General features: G+C 46.4%; 1 protein-coding gene across 2 annotated transcripts; it reads left to right on the forward strand.

Moving 5' to 3' along the window:
* The first annotated feature begins 8,172 nt into the window (after positions 1 to 8,172).
* Positions 8,173 to 16,911, forward strand: FUT10 (fucosyltransferase 10). 2 transcript variants are annotated; one of them, XM_065661876.1, is made up of 6 exons: positions 8,173 to 8,219; positions 9,336 to 9,372; positions 10,371 to 10,571; positions 11,299 to 11,584; positions 14,878 to 15,713; positions 16,665 to 16,911. In XM_065661876.1, exons 3-6 carry the CDS (start codon positions 10,491 to 10,493, stop codon positions 16,887 to 16,889), a joined length of 1,428 nt encoding a protein of 475 aa, XP_065517948.1. In that variant the 5' UTR covers positions 8,173 to 8,219; positions 9,336 to 9,372; positions 10,371 to 10,490; the 3' UTR covers positions 16,890 to 16,911. The 2 variants fall into 2 exon arrangements, with proteins under 2 accessions (XP_065517948.1, XP_065517949.1); XM_065661877.1 differs by having other exon boundaries at positions 8,176 to 8,219; positions 10,368 to 10,571.
* The last annotated feature ends 1,626 nt before the right edge of the window (positions 16,912 to 18,537 follow it).

Here is an 18,537-nt window from a genome sequence, read left to right on the forward strand (position 1 = left end):
CCCCATCCCACCCTCACTGCTGATTCGGAGAAATCCCAGGAACAAACTCACCAACAAAGTTTAAGGTGACAAGTTGACAACTCTTTATTGCGGCTCCAGCAATGTCTCTCTGAGTTGCTAAACCAGCCGTTCTAATATAGTCACTAATCATACATATTCATTACCTGCATACATATTCATGACGTTACTTATGTATAACATCATTCTTCTAGACAGTTTCTCCCCCATGTGCAGAAAAATGTGGTAGTGGTCTTTGGGGGTCGTTTACTTTTTCCAACAATCTTCATCACTTTTGGCTGTTCCTTGAACTTTCGTCCTGGCAGTCTTTGAAGCATGCACAGTAGGTAAATGCTTACACCAGCTTAAGTAGTTTAGTAACACCACTGACATAATTGAATGATTTCTCCCCGTCCTTCTACTTATCAGTTAACTCAGCTACAACTCAGCCTGAACATCTGCTAGTTTCAGATAATCTGTATCTACACATTCTGTTTTGCTTACCATAAATTTTGGAGAAGGTTACAAGGCCCTAGAACTACATCAGCTATGATCATTTGTCTTACACAAAGATGATCACTAAGCAGAACTAATTTCCTTACTTACAGTAGATTATATTTTAGCCTATATTTCTCTATTTCACTGCACAGCCCAGGCTGTGCCCTGCAGTGTTCAGCCTTGTACCTCTCCACTAACCATCATGTCATGGATGCCATAGGTGTCCTCATCATACCAGTGGGCCTCCTCCTCCTTTTCCTCCTCCTCCTCAGGAGGGCTGAGGCCAGCAAGATGCCAAGCCTGGCTCTGGATACAGCTCTGCCTCCCACTGCTCATGGCCACCGTCCTCATCATCTTCCTCATCCTCCTCCTCCAGCAGTTTCTGGGTATCCTACTGCTGGCCCGAGTGGGTGCCCACCCTGACAATGCTGGAGATCTTCTCCACCCAGCTCCATGCCTGCAGCAGCTTGTGGATGACGGGGTAGGGCCACTGCACCGAGAAGATCTCCTGGGGAGGAACGCAAGTGCAATAAACACATGTTCATGGCATGTTGGTGCGTGCGTTTGTAATCAGGCTCCCACCTTGACAGCTGCCTCCACGTGCTGCCTGGCCATCCTCAGCAGCTCCATGTTGATCGAGCACTGCTGCTTGATGCTGGCAGAAGGTGCCAAGGACAAGCAAGGCTGAGACACTGGCCTGTGTCCCCAGCCCTGTGGTAGTGGGGGCCAGCAGGGCAAGGGGTGAAGGCACCCCACCTTTGTGCTTCTGGCTGCCCAAGACGAGTCTGCCTAGCACAGCATGCACCAGGTCAGAGAGATTCATGCCAGAGTCCCGGCCGCTCTACACCCCCCAGGGGTGCCTCATAGGGCCAAAATGCCCCCCTGCCCTGCCCAGCATTCCATGGCCCCCCGGGCTTTCCGTGCCCATCCCAGGCGTTCCATTGGCCCCGGGGAACTGCAAGGCGAGAGAAGAGGGGTGGCTGTGAGTCCCTGTGTGCCCCATCGCCCTAGGGCCACATCCCCACGGCTGCTGCCCCTTTTAGTGTGCTCCCAAACCCAGCACTTCCCAAGCAAAGGGGGCACAAGCACCCCTGGGTGTCCTCCCACCCCATCCCCAAGAGGGTGTTGGATGCAATGGCACTGCTGTCCCCACAGATGGGACTGGGGACTCTGGGCACAAGGCCCACACTCACTGGCTTGGAGCCTCACAGCCCACTCCAAATATCCCAACATGAGAGGTGTGCCTCCTCCTGTTTCAAAGCCTCATGTTCTTGAGGAATTCCTCCACCACAGTGTGGGCCCTGGCGTTGACAGACAGCTTCATCTCACTGATCTAGTCAGTCTCCTCCATGAAGTGGATGAGAAAGTCCACCAGCTTGTGCTTGTTACAGCTGAACCCAGGACAGCATCCACCTGTCATTCCATAACATTCACGTCATGCTCAGGTCCCGCATTTTTCAATATACTATATATATATATACTTTATATATATATATATATATATATACTTTATATATATATATATATATATAGATATGTATACACATACGTATGTGCACACACAAAGAGATATCATTCCTTAGTCCATGGACCATCCCTAGAAAGTCTGCTGAATTCATTCAGTCCATGGTGTTGGACTTCATCTGTCATGACAGTCTTTCAGGGCAGGAAAGGCAGCGTGCAGTGTTGGACTGTTGCCTGCTGACAACACTGCTGAACTGATCTGGTCACTGCCGAGCTTGTCTGGTCTCATCAAAGCTCATTCTTTGTCGGGGTGATGATCGGGGGAAGTCAGGGTCAGTCGAAGGTGACCTAAGGACAGTACTGGGAGATTCCTGCTGCTGCTGCCTGCTTTTTCCATGACTTTATTCTCTGGTAGTGATAATGACAGCACATACCTTCTTTTCAAAGCCCTGAGCAGTGGAGATGGGCCCCTAGCTGATGGCTATGGAAGTGTTATATAGCAGGCAGCAGCATATAACTGAGTTCATTGGCTGTTTTCCCCAAAATTAAATCCCTTGAGGTACACACTGGACTTTCCCATCTTTCTGCATTACCTACCAGGCATATGGGGGCTCCTGAGCAAAAGCAATCCCAGGAGTGGGTTTGCCTTTACCTGAAGCAGGAATAACCCAGAATGTCTTCCCCAGCACATTCTCTACGTGCACCATGGGAACTTTATCCCCTTTACAGTATGTAGAGGTTCTGACTGGGCTGGGCCAGCCCTGCTGGCAGATCCTCTGGTGCTGACCAACCAGGTGGGTTTTGGTAAATGTGTATCCCAGTGTTTGAAATTCCCACCACCCATTGCTCTCAGTGTGGTTTTTAACAGCCCATTGTACCACTCGATTTTCCCAGAGGCTGGTGCATGGTAGGGGATGTGATATACCCACTCAATGCCATGCTCTTTGACCCAATAAGTCCCATTTTCCAACTCCATTCTCTCCAGAGTGCTGTGTTGCCACAAGATTTGTTTCTCAAGGCCCAGCATAGTGTTCTGGGCAGTGGCATGGGGCACAGCGTATGTTTCCAGCTCTCTGGTGGTTGCTTCCACCATGGTAAGCACATGGCGCTTGCCTTGGTGGGTTGGTGGGAGTGTGACATAGTCAATCTGCCGGGCCTCCCCATATTTGCACTTCAGCCATTGTCCTCCATACCAAAGAGGCTTTAACCACTTGGTTTGCTTAACAGCAGTACATGTTTCACATTTGTGAATAACCTGGGCAATATTGTCCATTGTTAAACCCATCCCTCGATCACAAGCCCATAGAATCACAGAATCATAGAATAGTTAAGGTTGGAAAGGACCTCAAGATCATCTAGTTCCAACCCCCCTGCCATGGACAGGGACACCTCTCACTAAACCATCCAACACAAGGCTTCATCCAACCTGGCCTTGAACACTGCCAGGGATGGAGCACTCACAACCTCCCTGGGCAACCGATTCCAGTGCCTCACCACCCTAACAGGAAAGAATTTCCTCCTTATATCCAATCTAAACCTCCCCTGTTTAAGTTTTAACCCATTACCCCTTGTCCTGTCACTACAGTCCCTGACAAAGAGTCCCTCCCCAGCATCTCTATAGGCTCCCTTCAGGTACTGGAAGGCTGCTATGAGGTCTCCACGCAGCCTTCTCTTCTCCAGGCTGAAAAGCAATCTGTAAGTTGCATCTCTGCCTTGATGGCCTGAGGTGCCATGGGCCTACCAGGCTAGAAATAATTCTCCCTTATGTTGCCAATCTAAGTCCATCTGAGCCACTTCAGTTTTAGCAGCTTTACTGACCTGGTGGTTGTTCTGGTGTTCCCCAGTGACTTAACTCTTGGTTACATGAGTATCATGGTGCACCTTCACTACCAGATCCTGCACCCAGGTAGTGATATCTTGCCACAGTGCAGCAGCCCAGATGGGTTTACCTCTGGGTTTCCAGTTGCTCTGCTTCCATTGCTGCAGCCACCCCCACAGGGCATTTGCCAGCATCCATGAGTCAGTACAGATATAAAGTACTGGTCACTTTTCTTGTTCAGCAATGTCCAAGGCCAGCTGGATGGCTTTCACCTTGGCAGACTGACTCGATTCACCCTCTCCTTCAGCAGCTTCTGCAACTTGTCACAGGGGGCTCTGTACAGCTGCCTTCCATATCTGATGCTTTCCCATCAGCAAACAAGGCATATGGCTTCTCAGTTTCTGACAGTTTATTATATGGTGGGGCCTCTTCAGCGCACATCACCTCCTCCTCTGGTGACATTCCAAAATCTTTGCCCTCTGGCTGGTCCATGATGATATCTAGGGTCCCTGAACGACTGGGGTTTCCTATTTGAGATCATTGTGTGATCAGTACAACCCACTTACTCCATGTAGCATTGGTTCAATGATGTGTAGAGGAGACCCTGCCTTTGAACATCCAGCCCAGCCCAGGCAACCGGGGTGCCAGGAGGAGCTGTGCTTCAGTGCCAGTCACTTCTGAAGCAGCTCAAACCCCTTCATAGGCTGCCAGTATCTCTTTTTTAGTGGGAGCATAACTGGCCTCAGATCCTCTGTATCCCCAACTCCAAAAGCTGAGGGGTCGACCTCGAGTCTCCCCTGGAGCCTTCTGCCAGAGGCTCCAGGTAGGACCATTCTCCCCAGCTGCGGTGTACAGTACATTTTTCACATCCGTCCCGGTCCGGACTGGTCCAAGGGCTACTGCATGAACTATCTCGCGTTTAATTTGCTCAAAGGCTCGTTGTTGCTCAGGGCCCCATTTAGAATCATTCTTCTTCTGGGTCACATGATAGAGAGGGCTTACAATTGAACTGTAATTTGGGATGTGCATTCTCCAGAACCCCACAACAGAAGCTCTGTGAAATGCTGCCACAACAGCAGAGATGGAAAGTTACAGTGCTACAAATAGCAGGTCCCTGGCATTACTGATGCTCTGGTGTTAAGGTGCTGCAGGCACGGTGAGCTGTGCTTCCTCCCCCATGGAAACTCACAAAATGGCACCATACTATAGACAAGCTTTCTGATGGGGCAGTGCTCAGGAATCTGGTCTCTGTGAAAGGTGGAATTAGGGGAGGCTTTGTAACAGGTAAGTGACATTGGAGAAGGCAGATTATCTAAAGTGATGGTCAGCAGGACAAAGCAGCTGAGCTGGAGATAGTCATTAGGGAAAGCTTCAGACCCAGCATTACAGGTTGGTAATCCAGGGCATACTGAGGTGCTTAAGAGAGGAGAGGGTTAAAGACAGGCAGAGAACATGTGTAGTAGGGGCCCTGCATACGTCTCCATCTGTGCTGTACATCTGGGGAGGTGGGAAATCATTCCATGTATGGTGGAAAAGGTTAAAGTCTTTAGTTCTGAGGTGCTCAGGTTGAAAGGGCCGTAAGCGTATCATGTGTTTTACAGTGACTTTATGGAAAGAAGAATGGTGCCAGACCAACTATGAGGGAATATAAATGCACAGCTGCAAACCCAAACATAGGATCCAGGACAGGGAAGAACTGGGCCACAGGTTCTGTCACTGAGCAGCTTTGCTGCTGTTCGGAAGTCACTTGACATCTGCGCTTTCCTTGCCTCTCTTCCTTTTTTCTGCCCTATTTTAATGGTGAGCTTGGGGACTTCATTTGTTTCTGCTGGGATGTTTGTACAGTGACTGTTTGAAGTGCACAGTTTGGCTACAGTAATATAGACTATGGCAATATAATGGAGGGAAAAAAACCAGAGCAGTCTACTGAAAGATTGCTTCGGAATATAGGACTATGTATAGAACAGAAAGAAAGTGGAGAAAGATATGCCTAGAGACAGAGAGTATATCCAGAAGTACCTAAGTAAAACGAAAAAGTTAAAAAATGCTGAACATTCTAAAAAAAAAAAAAAAGGAAAAAAGAGAGAAACAACCAAGGTGGGCCCCAAAAGAAATCAGGTATATTATAAGCAGATCAGAGGAAAGATGCACATCTGAATGACAGAAACCTCAAAGGCTCATGTTTTGTCAGAGCCAGAGCAGAAAATCCATGTTCCTGACCTGCAGAGAGAAAGGTCGCATTGTCAGTTTGTTGGATACCAACAGCCTTCTCCATGAGCAGGGAGCACTTGAGACACAGATCTTTAAGAAATCTGGTTTATTAAGCTCTGCTGCTTGAATGACAATTTGGAGATTTTTTGGTCATGCTTTATTCTAGAACTAACATATAATCATATGACATTGACATTGCTTACACTGGCATCACCTTTACCAGCCATTTAACATGGATGACTGACAGGTCAGATCCTGCAATAGGAGCTTATTTCCTCAGAGTGGCATAAGAGGATAAGAAACAGAAGTGAGCTTCTCTGATGCCAACCACTGGATGGAGCTGGAGCAAGAATACCTTGCTGATGGCATTGCGGGAACAGCAGATAGAATAGCTACCTGCATTTTCAGTCCGAACCTGTGGGTCGTTGCACTCTATGGACGGCTTGAAGGGTAAAAACTGAGAACAGCAAACAGTACCAGGAAGCTGAAGTGTGTTACAAGCAAGTTGTATCCTCGTGAGAGCAACTTAGGAGTCTGCCAACTGAGGAAGCTTGGAAGATGTGAATATAACTGAGTTTTTAAATGACAGGCCAGACCAAAACCCAGTGGGATCACAGCAAATACTTCCATCAACTGTATCAGGCTTCTGATCCATCTTCAACCACTCAGTTTAATTCACTGAATCATGCACTTACTGTGGCATGTTAGTTTTAGTCCTCTCAGCTTGGGTCACTGTGGAAGCCTCAGCTAGGTCTGCAAAAGCAGGAATCTCCTTTAGCATGGATCTGCTTTACAAAGTAATACTTGGAGGTTGTTGCTACATGCCTCCTGGCTGTAGAGAGAGTAGAGATTGTTCGTGTTTCAGGTCTAACATCTGTAACCACATGTCACAGAGAATATTAAAACGACACCTAAAGCTTCTACATAAAATATGACTCCAGCAGCTTTGGAAGGAAGCAACAAATAGGATGGGAGCTGTGATGAAGTGCTAAACAAAGGAGTGGAGGATAAATAAATCTGTCACATCCCAGCACTGCAGTGCTAGTTCTGAGTTTTCATCTTAGGGGGAACCTGGTAGCTCAGAGAGAAACCAGAGCTCCAAGGTGCAGCATGCGCAGCAAGATGTGTGCACTGCTCCAAATAGGGTGCAGGCAAGCACAGCTATGGAGGAAAGGGACAGAGCTAGCATGGCAGGGGGCACTTATGCTGCCAGGCTCCCCGCTGGGTACCCCGGTGAGCCTCTTGGGAAGGCTGCAGGCATGACTGACTGTGGAGTAAGATGAGCTGTGTGTACAACATTTGTGCAAATTATTCCACTCATGCGTTTTAATCGAGGCACATCAGGTATTCCCTCTGCCCCCTGGGATTCTTCCACCCTCTGCTCCCCGAGGTAATCACCCCCTTGCACCTCCGCTGCCTGCCACATCTGGGTTACAGGCAGTAGATACGGCACTTCCCAGATACAAGTACATATGATGGAGCTTGTAGGTATTTGGTATCTCATGCTGTAAATACACACATGTATGGCTTGTGTGTCTGTATCGAGTGGATAAATACGGGTTCTACTCTGAGCCAGCACAACTAGCCTTTCAGAGTAAATACCTTTCACTACAAACAGCAAATGCCAAAGAGGGGCTCAGCCCCTGGAAAACCGATCTGGCAGACAGGACTGCGTGCCGATGGCTGCGCAGGGCCCTCCGCGGACGCCTCAGGGCTTCCCAGCTTCCGTGACGTGCTGCTGCTCCTGACAGCCCTCTGGCTGAATGCAGTCAATCCCAAGTCCTCGTCAGGATCGCACTCGCCAAAATAACGTCAGTGTTGCAAAAACCCCACCAAACCAAACCAAACCGCAAAGAGCGCAGTTATGCCAACTGCACGGAAATCAGTGACACCGTCGGATTTATTTTGGGGGGGGGGGAGAGGATGCGGTCTTGCAGTGCGGGACTTGCAGGAAGCGCAGTGCGGGACGGAAGCGATGGCGCTGTCAGGCCAATTCCCCGACCAAGCTGCCCCTTCGGGGCCGTGGGGACCCCGAAGAGAGCCCCCCACCCGCAGCGCGGTGGGCGGAGGGAGGCGGGGTGCGCACCGCCCCGCGCAGCGCTGGCCCAGCACCCGCCCCCCTCCGGGCCTGGAGGTGCACGAACTGAAAGTACAACTAGCAACAAAACCACCCCAAACCCGCCGGAGGGGCACGGCGGCGGCGGGGCGGCAGCGGCTTGTGAGTACCGCGGTGAGTACCGCGGCTGGCGCCCCGGCGCAGGATGCGCGGCCCGCGGGCGCGGAGCGGGACGGGATGAGCCTCAGGGGGCGATGGGGCGGAAGATCCAGCCCCGCTGGTTGCTGGAGAGATTGCAGCGGGGCAGGGCTGGAGAGAGAGGCGGCAGGGAGAGCTGGTAGGAAGTTTGGAAGGATTTGCAGGGAGCTGCGGCTTCCGCCGGACAGCCGGAGGGGCCGGGTTATCCTCCTTCACTCAAGCCCTCGGGGCCTCCGCTTGGCCTGGCCGAGGTGGGAGGGCGCTGGAAGTTCATTTGCCAGCAGAGTGGGGACAGGACAGAGCCTTGTGTGGCCCGCTGACAACACGGGACCTCGCCGCGGGGTCAAACTACCGGGTGATGGACGCTGCAAGTGCGACTATGAGGGCGCCGCCCAGCGCAGTACCCTGGGTACAGCACATCCGTGGTGTGGGCAGTTCCCCCTCTAAAAGAACGCCTTAAAATGGGGTAAATGGGATGATTACGACTTTTTTTTTATTTTTTTTTATTTTTTTAACAGGGCAGGGTTTTGGGGAGCATTCAGTGGTTCATCAAAATTGTACTTTTTGCCGTGCACGGGGTGATGCGTGGTATTAAAGATACTGTTCTGCTGCAAAGTATGCCTTGAGTAGATTTTCACTAAACACACAATTCCAGCCCCTCCCCTGCTGGTGCCCCATTTTGGCGATAATGCAGGAGGCACAGAAGATGCAGGGGCTTTACAAAATATCCTGCCTGGCTTGAGGAGCACTCAGCTGGCAGCCGTGCACTTTTATGCGCACAAAACCTTCAAAAGCAGCTGCTCCTTGCAGAGCAGAACCCTCACAGCATAGTTTCCTTGAGAATGGATGTTCATGATTCCCACAGTTTCCTGTGGGAATGGATGAACTCATGTTGCAGTAGAAGCAGAAACAGGATCGTTTTGTTGTCCCTAGCTGCCAGCTCCACAGAAGTAGTACTCGGGCAGGCAGTACTTTTGGGATCCACCCCTCTGTCAGGTTTTTTGAGCTTTAAGAGTTGGGATTATGATGGGGGAAAGGTAGCACATGTATGTACATGGAGACTGTATGATCACATACACCTTCTTTCCGTAGAAAACAAGCGTAAACCAGAGGCACATCTCTGAAAGAGGTGAGTTTCAAAATAGTAATTAATTAAATATTTTTGTGTGTGTGTTTCTGCTTTCTGAGCTTTCAGAGTACCCACACTTCAAACTTGAGTGCTCTGAGTTGAGAGATAAAGCCGTACCTTCCTCCCAGCCTTTTGCTTTCTTTTTTAAAGATGAAACTGCAATTTGCCCTTACGCTTTTTGTCAGGAATTGGGATTTTCACACAGTAGCATCCAGCATGCAGCAAAACAGTAGGGCTGTGTGGAAGCTCAAAAAAGTGGTGGGGAGAGGGAAGAGTTACTGGAGGAGAGGTAGACCAGCACATACATAGATTACAGGGGAAGGAGAACTTGTTAAGTTTAAATACTTCTAGGCATGGAGAGAGTTTGTGTGTGTGCTGTAGAGTTGCTTTCCCTGTGCATTGGGCTAGATACGCTAGTGAACATAACCATACAATGGTTTGGGTTGGAAGGGACCTTAAAGGTCATCTGGTTCCAGCCCCCTACCTTGGGCAGGGACACCTCACACTAGAACAGGTTTCTCAAAGCCCCATCCAGCCTGGCCTTGAGCACTGCCTGGGATGAGTGTCACTGCAGAAGGCTGCAGTGTATGAAGTCCCAAGGCAGGATAGATGTGTGCCTCCTCCAGGGGCATTTTCAGGTCTTGCCCAGTGAAGGAAAGTATTTAATTGCTCACCATTTTGTGAGCCCGATGAAAACCAGCACAGTTTGCCATATAAAACTCAGGAAAATGGCTGTCTTCCCGTCAGCATCTCTTTACACTGACTGCAAGGATGAGAGGATGTGTGGTCGTGCTTAAAACGGATTCCCAAATCCACAATGACAAGAGGGAGAGTAGATGCCTGGGGCTGTGCATGCAAGAGCTGTTTTGTGTGGGATGTGTTCTGGATACGTGGGTCAAAATGTGACTCTGGCATCTTAAGAAAGCTATGGGTAGACATCAGGCAAAGCACTGAGCTTGAGGAGGGGTCTCTGTTAATGCTGTACCCTTTTCCAGCAGCAGTCACCATGAAGTACCAAGAGTAAGGATGGAGTGGGAAAGTCCTGCAGAAAAGGCTGAAGATAAGCTGGCCTTCCGGATGCCTGGCTCTAACTGCTTTGGCAGTCCTGGCAGTGCAGCATGATTAGGATGAGGAGAAAGAAACTGTGGGCATCTTGCTTCTGCTTTGCAGCAGCCTTCTTCCTTGTGGTGACACTCCAGGTACAGGGGCAAGGGCGTGGGGCATGCATGAGATCACTCTCAAAGTATGACACAGTTCTGTCAGATGAGAGCACTGAAGGTGACAGACATTTTCTGTGCAAGTCTGTGCTTTAAGAAGAGTGTTTAAAGAAACTGTCAGCAGTGTTGGCCTGGTGGTAATAGCTGACATGGTAATAGCTAGAAGTGACATTGCCCAGAGAGCACCTTTCTTGCATAGCAGCTTGGGTCCTGGAGGAGTTTCTCAGGAGTGGTGTACCATACCATGCCATGTTGCTTTGCCTCACTCCTGCACTGCCTCCTCTGTTCATGTGCTTAAACTCATAAGGTAGCTAGGCAAGGCAGGACCCCAGGAACATGGAAACTTCATGGATTTTTTTTTACAGCTGGTTTGTAGAGGAAACTTGGCTAGTCTCTCTTGTGCTTTTTTTCCAGGGAGAAAGCAGAAGCTATGTTGTTAAATCATGGGTCATATGGCCTTACATTGCCACATGAAATACATGGGAAATACAGAAATGTATTTCCCACCTCCTCCTTACAAATTCATATTAAGACTTCTGCTTTTCTGACATAAGATCCCGTCTATGGTGGTGGCTGCAGTCACTGAAATGCATGCACTTTGATGGACAGAAACTTCACATGCAGACTTAGTGCTTGATGCTAAAACTCTGATTTGTCAAGCAGATGTCCTGGCCAATGACAGTGATGCGCTGTGTTTATTTCCCTGAAGGTTATCACTGAACTGAGCAATTCAGAGAATAAGGTGGTAGTAATCTCCAGTTTACAGAGTAGCCCGCTAAAGCCTGTGGAGAGATACGCTTTTCAGTTCAAGAAGCAGGAACTTCACAGCAGCTTCAAGGCAGAATCTGATGTAAATCACTATCCCGTCCTGCTCTGGTGGTCTCCCCTGACTGGAGAGAAAGGGAGATTGGGTCAGTGCGGAGAGGATGTCTGCTTCTTTACTATCAACAAGACCTACCAGCACAATGAGATGACGAGAGCATTTCTGTTCTATGGTAAGGATCTGTTTCTTTTTAAAGGAGTAACTTCCCTTTAGCCCAGTTTCTCTTTAGAGATTTAATATTCTAGGTGGCAATCAGTGAGAGCAAGAAGCTCACATAGCTTGTTGTGCTAAAGTTTGCCTGGTGCCGAATACCATCAGTAGAGACCCAGAGATTCATGTTCTTCGTAAAAGTACTCTGAAAGGTGACTGCACATGTCTGTGGTATGACTGTTGCCTTGTCTAGTCCTGCTTTTCAATCACATGTTCTCCCTCTTTATGGGAGAAAAGATGATTTCCTGTATTTGCCAAATCATGAGAAGACAGTTTGAGATCAAGCCTGCTTTTTCCAGTCTTCTGGTTTGTCAACCCTAGCAGAGATTCTGCAAGGCCTTTGTTGCCCTTGTTCAAGTCTTTTGTCTTAAAATAATGCCCTTGCTGGCAACTGTGCAACTGCCCTGCATCTTGGGCCAAGAGGTTGCTAGCAGACTGTAAATGCAAAGTAGTGAAAGGAACCTATTGATCTGCACAGGGAGCAGCAGCTAGTGCAGCCTTCTGAGCTGCTCTGGCTCTGCCGTTTCAGAAACTTCCACTGCATGTACTGTAAAGTGAGTCTACAAAACAAGAAAGATGTCTCTTTTAAAAGTAGGCTGTATTTTGTCAATTTTGATATTTTTCGTCACACTTGCTTTTCAGAGAAAAAGTTAATTTTAAGGGGAAAAATAAAACCAAATAATTTCTGTTACTGGTAGATTCAGCTCCTTTGTGTGGTAGATTCAGAGTCCGGAATCTCATTCACTCAGTCAGGATACAGGTGAACTGGAAATACAGGAAAGAAGGACCTTAAACTTGGTGGTTAACAATGAACCAAAAACTTCTTGTCACTGATGTTTTCAGAGCTCCAAGTAGGTCAGCATTGTCAGTTGATAGTACAGTAGTCAAGCATGAGCAAAAAGGAATAACAGCAAATGAATGAGAAGCTGACCCAGATAAAGACAAGGAAAGCTGGGTTTTCATCACATGAAAGCTATAAAGTCTGGTGGTTTTAGTCCCTGGCAGTAATTCTGTTAGTTTCAGCATTAGACAAACTACTACTGTTCATTTTTAGCAGGCTTGTGGGCATGCTTTACTTGCTTATTTTTAAAGGACTATTTATACTGTGCAGAAGACTCCCTGTAGTTTTAATCTATTTTTTATAGTGATGCTTGCTATAAACTGTATAAAGACAAGTGTCAAAATATGCAAAAATTTTACTTATTTTTACACTATAACAAGTGATCTCACAATGCTAAAACCTGCAGAGACAGAGGTCATAGGTGGTAGTGAAGTTGATAAAAAATCATTAACACACACTCACACACATACCCTTGATGCGCTGAGCTGTGGGCCTGCAAGAAGGCAGGTTTCGGTGCTCAGAATTTCCCTCTAAACAGCCTGCTGAGTGAAAATTTGGAACATCTTAATTTCCATAATGTTGGATCAGGGCATAGTTTCATCTTTCAAATAAACTGCATTAATTTTCAACTAATATTTGTTCAGTGAGCTGGTCAAGAGAAGAATGATCCAAAGCTTAGAAAAAACGTTATGAAAAAATACGAGGTACAGATGTTTTCCAGCAGCAGAAACTGCTTTTCTAGGATCACCTTCTTTTCTCTAGTGAGAGTCAGAGCTGAACTGCTATGGTTTCATTCCACAGTATTTCATTATTGTCTGTATGCACTTCTCTTCTGGGCATCACTTAGAACAAAGGGTTTTCAAAACAAGATTTGCCTTATAAGCTTCTGACCTTCCTGTATCACTATAGCACATCAAAACCAGAGGCAGTAAATAGCCTTTTTCAGTTAGTGGGACCATTTAGTGTTGAGGGCTTTGGATGACCCTTCAACAGAATATGGAAGGTCACACATTTAGTGTCCTTAAAAAAACCCACCTGATGCTCTTGACTCATCTTGCACTATAGGAGGTTTTTATGTTACTGGCAGCTAACATCTATCTTCACTGCAGTAGTGAAGTCTTAACATTTACATTACAGGGTCATCTTGGCAGGCTCATGCAGCTGCAGAGACCACTGGGCAGTTTTCCTTCTTTATGTATTAGGTTTTAGACCAAAATTCTGTGTTGGATTTTTGCTAGCTCCCTCTCTTTTCCTTATTGGTGGTCTGATGTCAAGGGTAGAACAGAGAGTGAAAAGTTGCGAGTGTGACTGGGATGGTAGAATAGCTTGTCCAAAGAGAAAGGATTCTTGGTGTTTTTGAAGTCAGCTGTTCACTGTTTGTTTCTGTTTGTGTATTTCCCTTCTTGACAATACCAGTTAAAAGTTTTGTATGTTCAGTGCTTGTACTTAAGTAAAAAACAGATGCCGAAGTAAAAAACCGATACAGCTATAAGACAATGAGGAGTCTTGACAGAGGCTCATCAGCTTTGCATTTAATCTGCAATAAGACCAGTCTTATGAGTGTAGCACAGTGGTACTGAAGGGAGAGCAAAGGTCAGATTCACAATCTGGTTACTTGAATTCAGTTTTTCACAGACTAGCCTTTGAGACAAAGCTTCTAGGTTTGCCCTAAATCTTCCAACACAACTTTCCTAGATTATTCTGGAGGGTCCCTCTCCTCACAGGGAGGCACAAGGAGCTGCAATTGTCTGTTTTCAGAGTTTAGATATGGTTCTTCTTCTACTATTGACACTAGTTTAAGGAGCTGTCTTCTGCCAGGAGCTGCTTCTTTTATGTATCTGGTAGGCAGCTGTGATACATCACCTCTTAATTCTCTCTTTGACGAAATAAATATATTGGCTTCAAAAGTCTCTATAGTACAATGCTTTTCCAAGACTTGAAGTAATTGCTGTAATTTTTCTCTGTAACTCTGTTCAATATTTTAGCATCCTTTTCATTGTTTTGCTACTAGAACCATATTAAGCCCTGCAGTAACCAATAAGCAATACCATCTGACTCCTATTTACAGAACCAGGGGATTGTTAAGCATCTTATTAGTCTCATTTCAGTGCATTAAAATGTGAAATTCCTAGTGAAGCTTTGGAATGAGAGGCCTTTAAACTTGTATGACCTGAAAGGAAACAATTTCTAATATTGACTACTGATCCCCATTCTCTAGATTCTTGTGCTGCCAAATTATCTGTCATAATACTCTTCTGCCTTTGCCTGAATTGCTGTCTTTGCAATACCACCTTATAATGTATTAAATGTGATTGTTGTAGAGCTGGTATTAAATTAAAACTATACTTCTGTGTCATTGTAGTTTGCATTGCATGATAGATAGGGGCAGACTAACACTGTTTGCTTTTGTCTAGGTACTGACTTCAGTATAGACAGCCTACCTCTCCCTCGGAAAGACTATCATGATTGGGCTCTTTTCCATGAAGAGTCACCAAAAAACAACTACAAACTCTTCCATGAACTGACCATCACCTTATTCAACCACACTGCAACCTTTAGCCGCCACTCTCACCTACCGCTGACCACTCAGTACCTTGAGGGCATAGAGGTCCTGAAGTCATTGAGGTACATGATCCCACTGCAGGTGAAGAACAGCCTGAGGAAGAGGCTTGCACCACTTGTATATGTGCAGTCTGATTGCAACCCTCCTTCTGATCGGGACAGCTATGTGCGTGAGCTCATGTGTCACATTGAAGTAGACTCTTATGGGGAATGTCTGCATAACAGAGACCTTCCTCAGCATCTCAGAGGTCCAACTGCCATGGATGATGGGAACTTCTATAAAATATTGGCACAGTACAAGTTCATTCTTGCTTTTGAAAATGCTATCTGTGAAGATTACATCACTGAAAAACTGTGGCGGCCACTGAAGTTGGGAGTGGTACCAGTGTACTTTGGGTCTCCTAGCATTGTAGACTGGCTTCCTAGTAACAAGAGTGCAATCCTGGTATCCAATTTTTCACACCCTCAGGAGCTGGCCCATTATATCAAAACACTTGATACAAATGATCAAGAATATGAGTCCTACCTGCAGTGGAAACTGAAAGGGGACATTTCCAACCCAAGGCTGCTTACAGCAATGAAGGAACGCAAGTGGGGAGTGCAAGATATTACCCAGGACAATTACATTGACACCTTTGAGTGCATGGTGTGTAACAGAGTGTGGGAAAACATCAGAAGGGAAGAAAAGGTATGAGCAACTTTGTTGTTGTGTCTCAGACAGGCTTTAAAATGGCACTTTGCTCAGATTTGTCCCAAGAAGTTTGGTTATCAGATTTCTGGCCAACCCACAACGACTGGTAATGAAATGCCATTGGGTTGTACATCCTTATCTCAGTAGGTGTTGGCAGAAGGTATGGGTGCACAGCCAGGGCATGTGTTCCTCATACTGTTGCAGTGCTTGGCTTCATACACATTGACCACTGAGCTGGTGGTCATTTCAGCAGAAGGCTTGAATTGGTCAGGGGGGAGGTTTTTATCAGACTACAGAAGGTAATCTAGCTTGCTGACTCACTTTATGTGACTTGAAACATTTAGAAACAGGTAGCACAGAGAGGTTGTGGGATCTCTGTCCCTGGAGAAGACTTTACTCAGCACTGCCCTAGGGAATTAGATGTGATTTAACCTGTTTCAAAGATGGAATTGAACTAGATGATCACTGGAGGAAGTCCCTCCTGACTTAAATACTCTATGAGTGTTTGGGTCTGCATATGCATGGGTACATGCAAACGTGTAGTGACAACGTGCCATTGTTTGTGGCCACATTTGATGACTAAACATTGAAATATGAATGCTTGAGCCAGATTGTGTGTGAGAGGGATTGTGTGTGTATTTTAAGATGGAAGCAGAATAAAATTATGAAAATAGAACTTCTTGCCTTAGAATTTCGGTTTGGGTGGGCTGGTGCTGCTCATTTGCAGCCAGACCTGATCTGATTCTCAGGCTGTTGTCAGCATGACTGGCTTTGCCCTGGGCACTTTGGGAAGAGCTTCTCCTCTGACATCCATATGGATGTGGCTAGAGCCTGTGGTGGGAAGGAAAATGTCACTGGCATGCTTTAATATTTACTACTGGCATAGCACCTTCCTTCTCTGTCTGCCAGGGTCCCTGAATAACCCTTTTTATTTCTCTTTGTTGCCAGGGATGGCTGCCCCAGAGATGGAAAGCTCAGGTCAACCATCTGAGCTGCCCCAAACCAGAAGCATTCTCATTCTCGACCTCAAACCCTGGCTGGACTTCTCTCCATGAGATGTGGATACCAAGCTTTGAGCAATCCAAGAAAGAAGCCTGGGCACTGAGGCACCTGGTGGAAAGGAACAGGAATTTTACAGCTCAAGAATTCTGGATGCTTGTATTCAAAGAATAAACACAACAACCTGTAAAACAGAGTGAGCTTCTCAGAGGAGTCTGTGGAATTTTCTTTTGAGTGTCACCTTATCATCAGTAGCCATAGGAAGTAGACGTGTAAGGCTGAGTTTAGTATATTCAGAGCTCGAGGAGGACTAAGGAGTGTTAAATACTAGAATCACTCTGCCAGTGATATATGTATACATACATTACATGCATATACATATATACATTTATATTTACGTTAATTGTCATTAGTTCAGATGTTCTAGCATTAAGGCACAAGCTGTCGAGGTTGTCAAAGTTCAGTTTTAGGCACACAGCTAATTCCCATGGGGCAGATGGATCTCCCTCCATCTTTAGATACGTACCTGTGTTCATGGCCTCAGGAACCCTTTTCTCCAGTCCAGGACTTTCCTTGCTGCTCTGATAGCAACAAGCTGGAGAGCACCTGACACCACTGCACTGGTACAGCTTCTTTGCTGCTTTGGAGGTCGAGGAAAAAGTTGGGACTCTGTCCCTGGCTAGCAGTTTATTATCAATTTTCCTGGCATCAGCAGATTTAGCAGGGACTTGGCGGGCTTTGTGTCCTGACAGTGAGTGCCAATTGAAAGTGCATTAGCGTTTGGCACAAGGAAGCACCATCTGTTAGTGTCCAGAGACAGATTGAATGAAAAACGTACTGGCTCAGATTTACCCATCATCTGCTAAAAATAAGCAAGGCACATAAATATCTTCACTCTTCAGAAACAGGACTGTCTCAATATGACTTACCTTCTTGCCTTTCTGATGATGGACTAGTATTTTTATCACATATTAACATGGAATTATGTGCTTGAAGGGGCAGGAATAAAACACTGAAGCTGGAAAGTCTTCAATATGAACAAGGAGAGGTAGGCAAACAACCTCCCTGTTTTAACACAGAAAACCTCAAATTTGTCTGACAAATTAAAAACCTTTGTAATCGTGGTCATCACTTGCCAAAGGACGTACCTTTGCCTGGTATGCAGGCTACTGCATTTTTCATCCCAAGTTCTTCCAACCTCAGTCCATGGAGGAGTCAACTTCTAAATATCTGCAAAATGGCATTATCTGTGTGGAGCCTGTGAGCATGCCCGTGTATGATGACAGAGGCAAGTGTAACTACTAGTATGGAGTTCTTCACATAGCTGCAAAGAAAGATTTTCACCTGTCTGATAATTTCCATGCAATTGTTCCTTGTAGCAGACTATTTTAAGATTGCTGATAAGCATCTTATTTTGTGAATGGGTAGTTATGGGGAAGGATGTGAATAGCATTTACACTGAGAAATTGAGGTGCAAAATTTGCTCACCTTGGAAAAGTTTCCTCGCCAGAAATTTCCTTAACAAGTAGCTACTGAATTTTGTATTACTTTAGCAAGAGAAAGAGCAGTTTTGTGTCCACAACCCATGCAGTATTGGTCATTGTTTCTATAAGCATGAGCTTGGCTTTGATTAGCAAAGCAGACCCACTGGAATTTCTCGCCCCTAATGTTTTGCCAGTGTGGCACACAGCATCTGTTGATCATGTCTTAAGCTCTTTTCCCAGTGGTCTGCAGTGCACATGGTAACTAAGCTCCGCAAACGAAGTCCTTCAGGAAAGTGGCATTATCATTGCAAAGGGAACTGCAGAATCCCTACCTGTTG

Source organism: Lathamus discolor, chromosome Z (assembly GCF_037157495.1).
Source record: "Lathamus discolor isolate bLatDis1 chromosome Z, bLatDis1.hap1, whole genome shotgun sequence".
Lineage (NCBI taxonomy): Eukaryota > Metazoa > Chordata > Aves > Psittaciformes > Psittacidae > Lathamus > Lathamus discolor.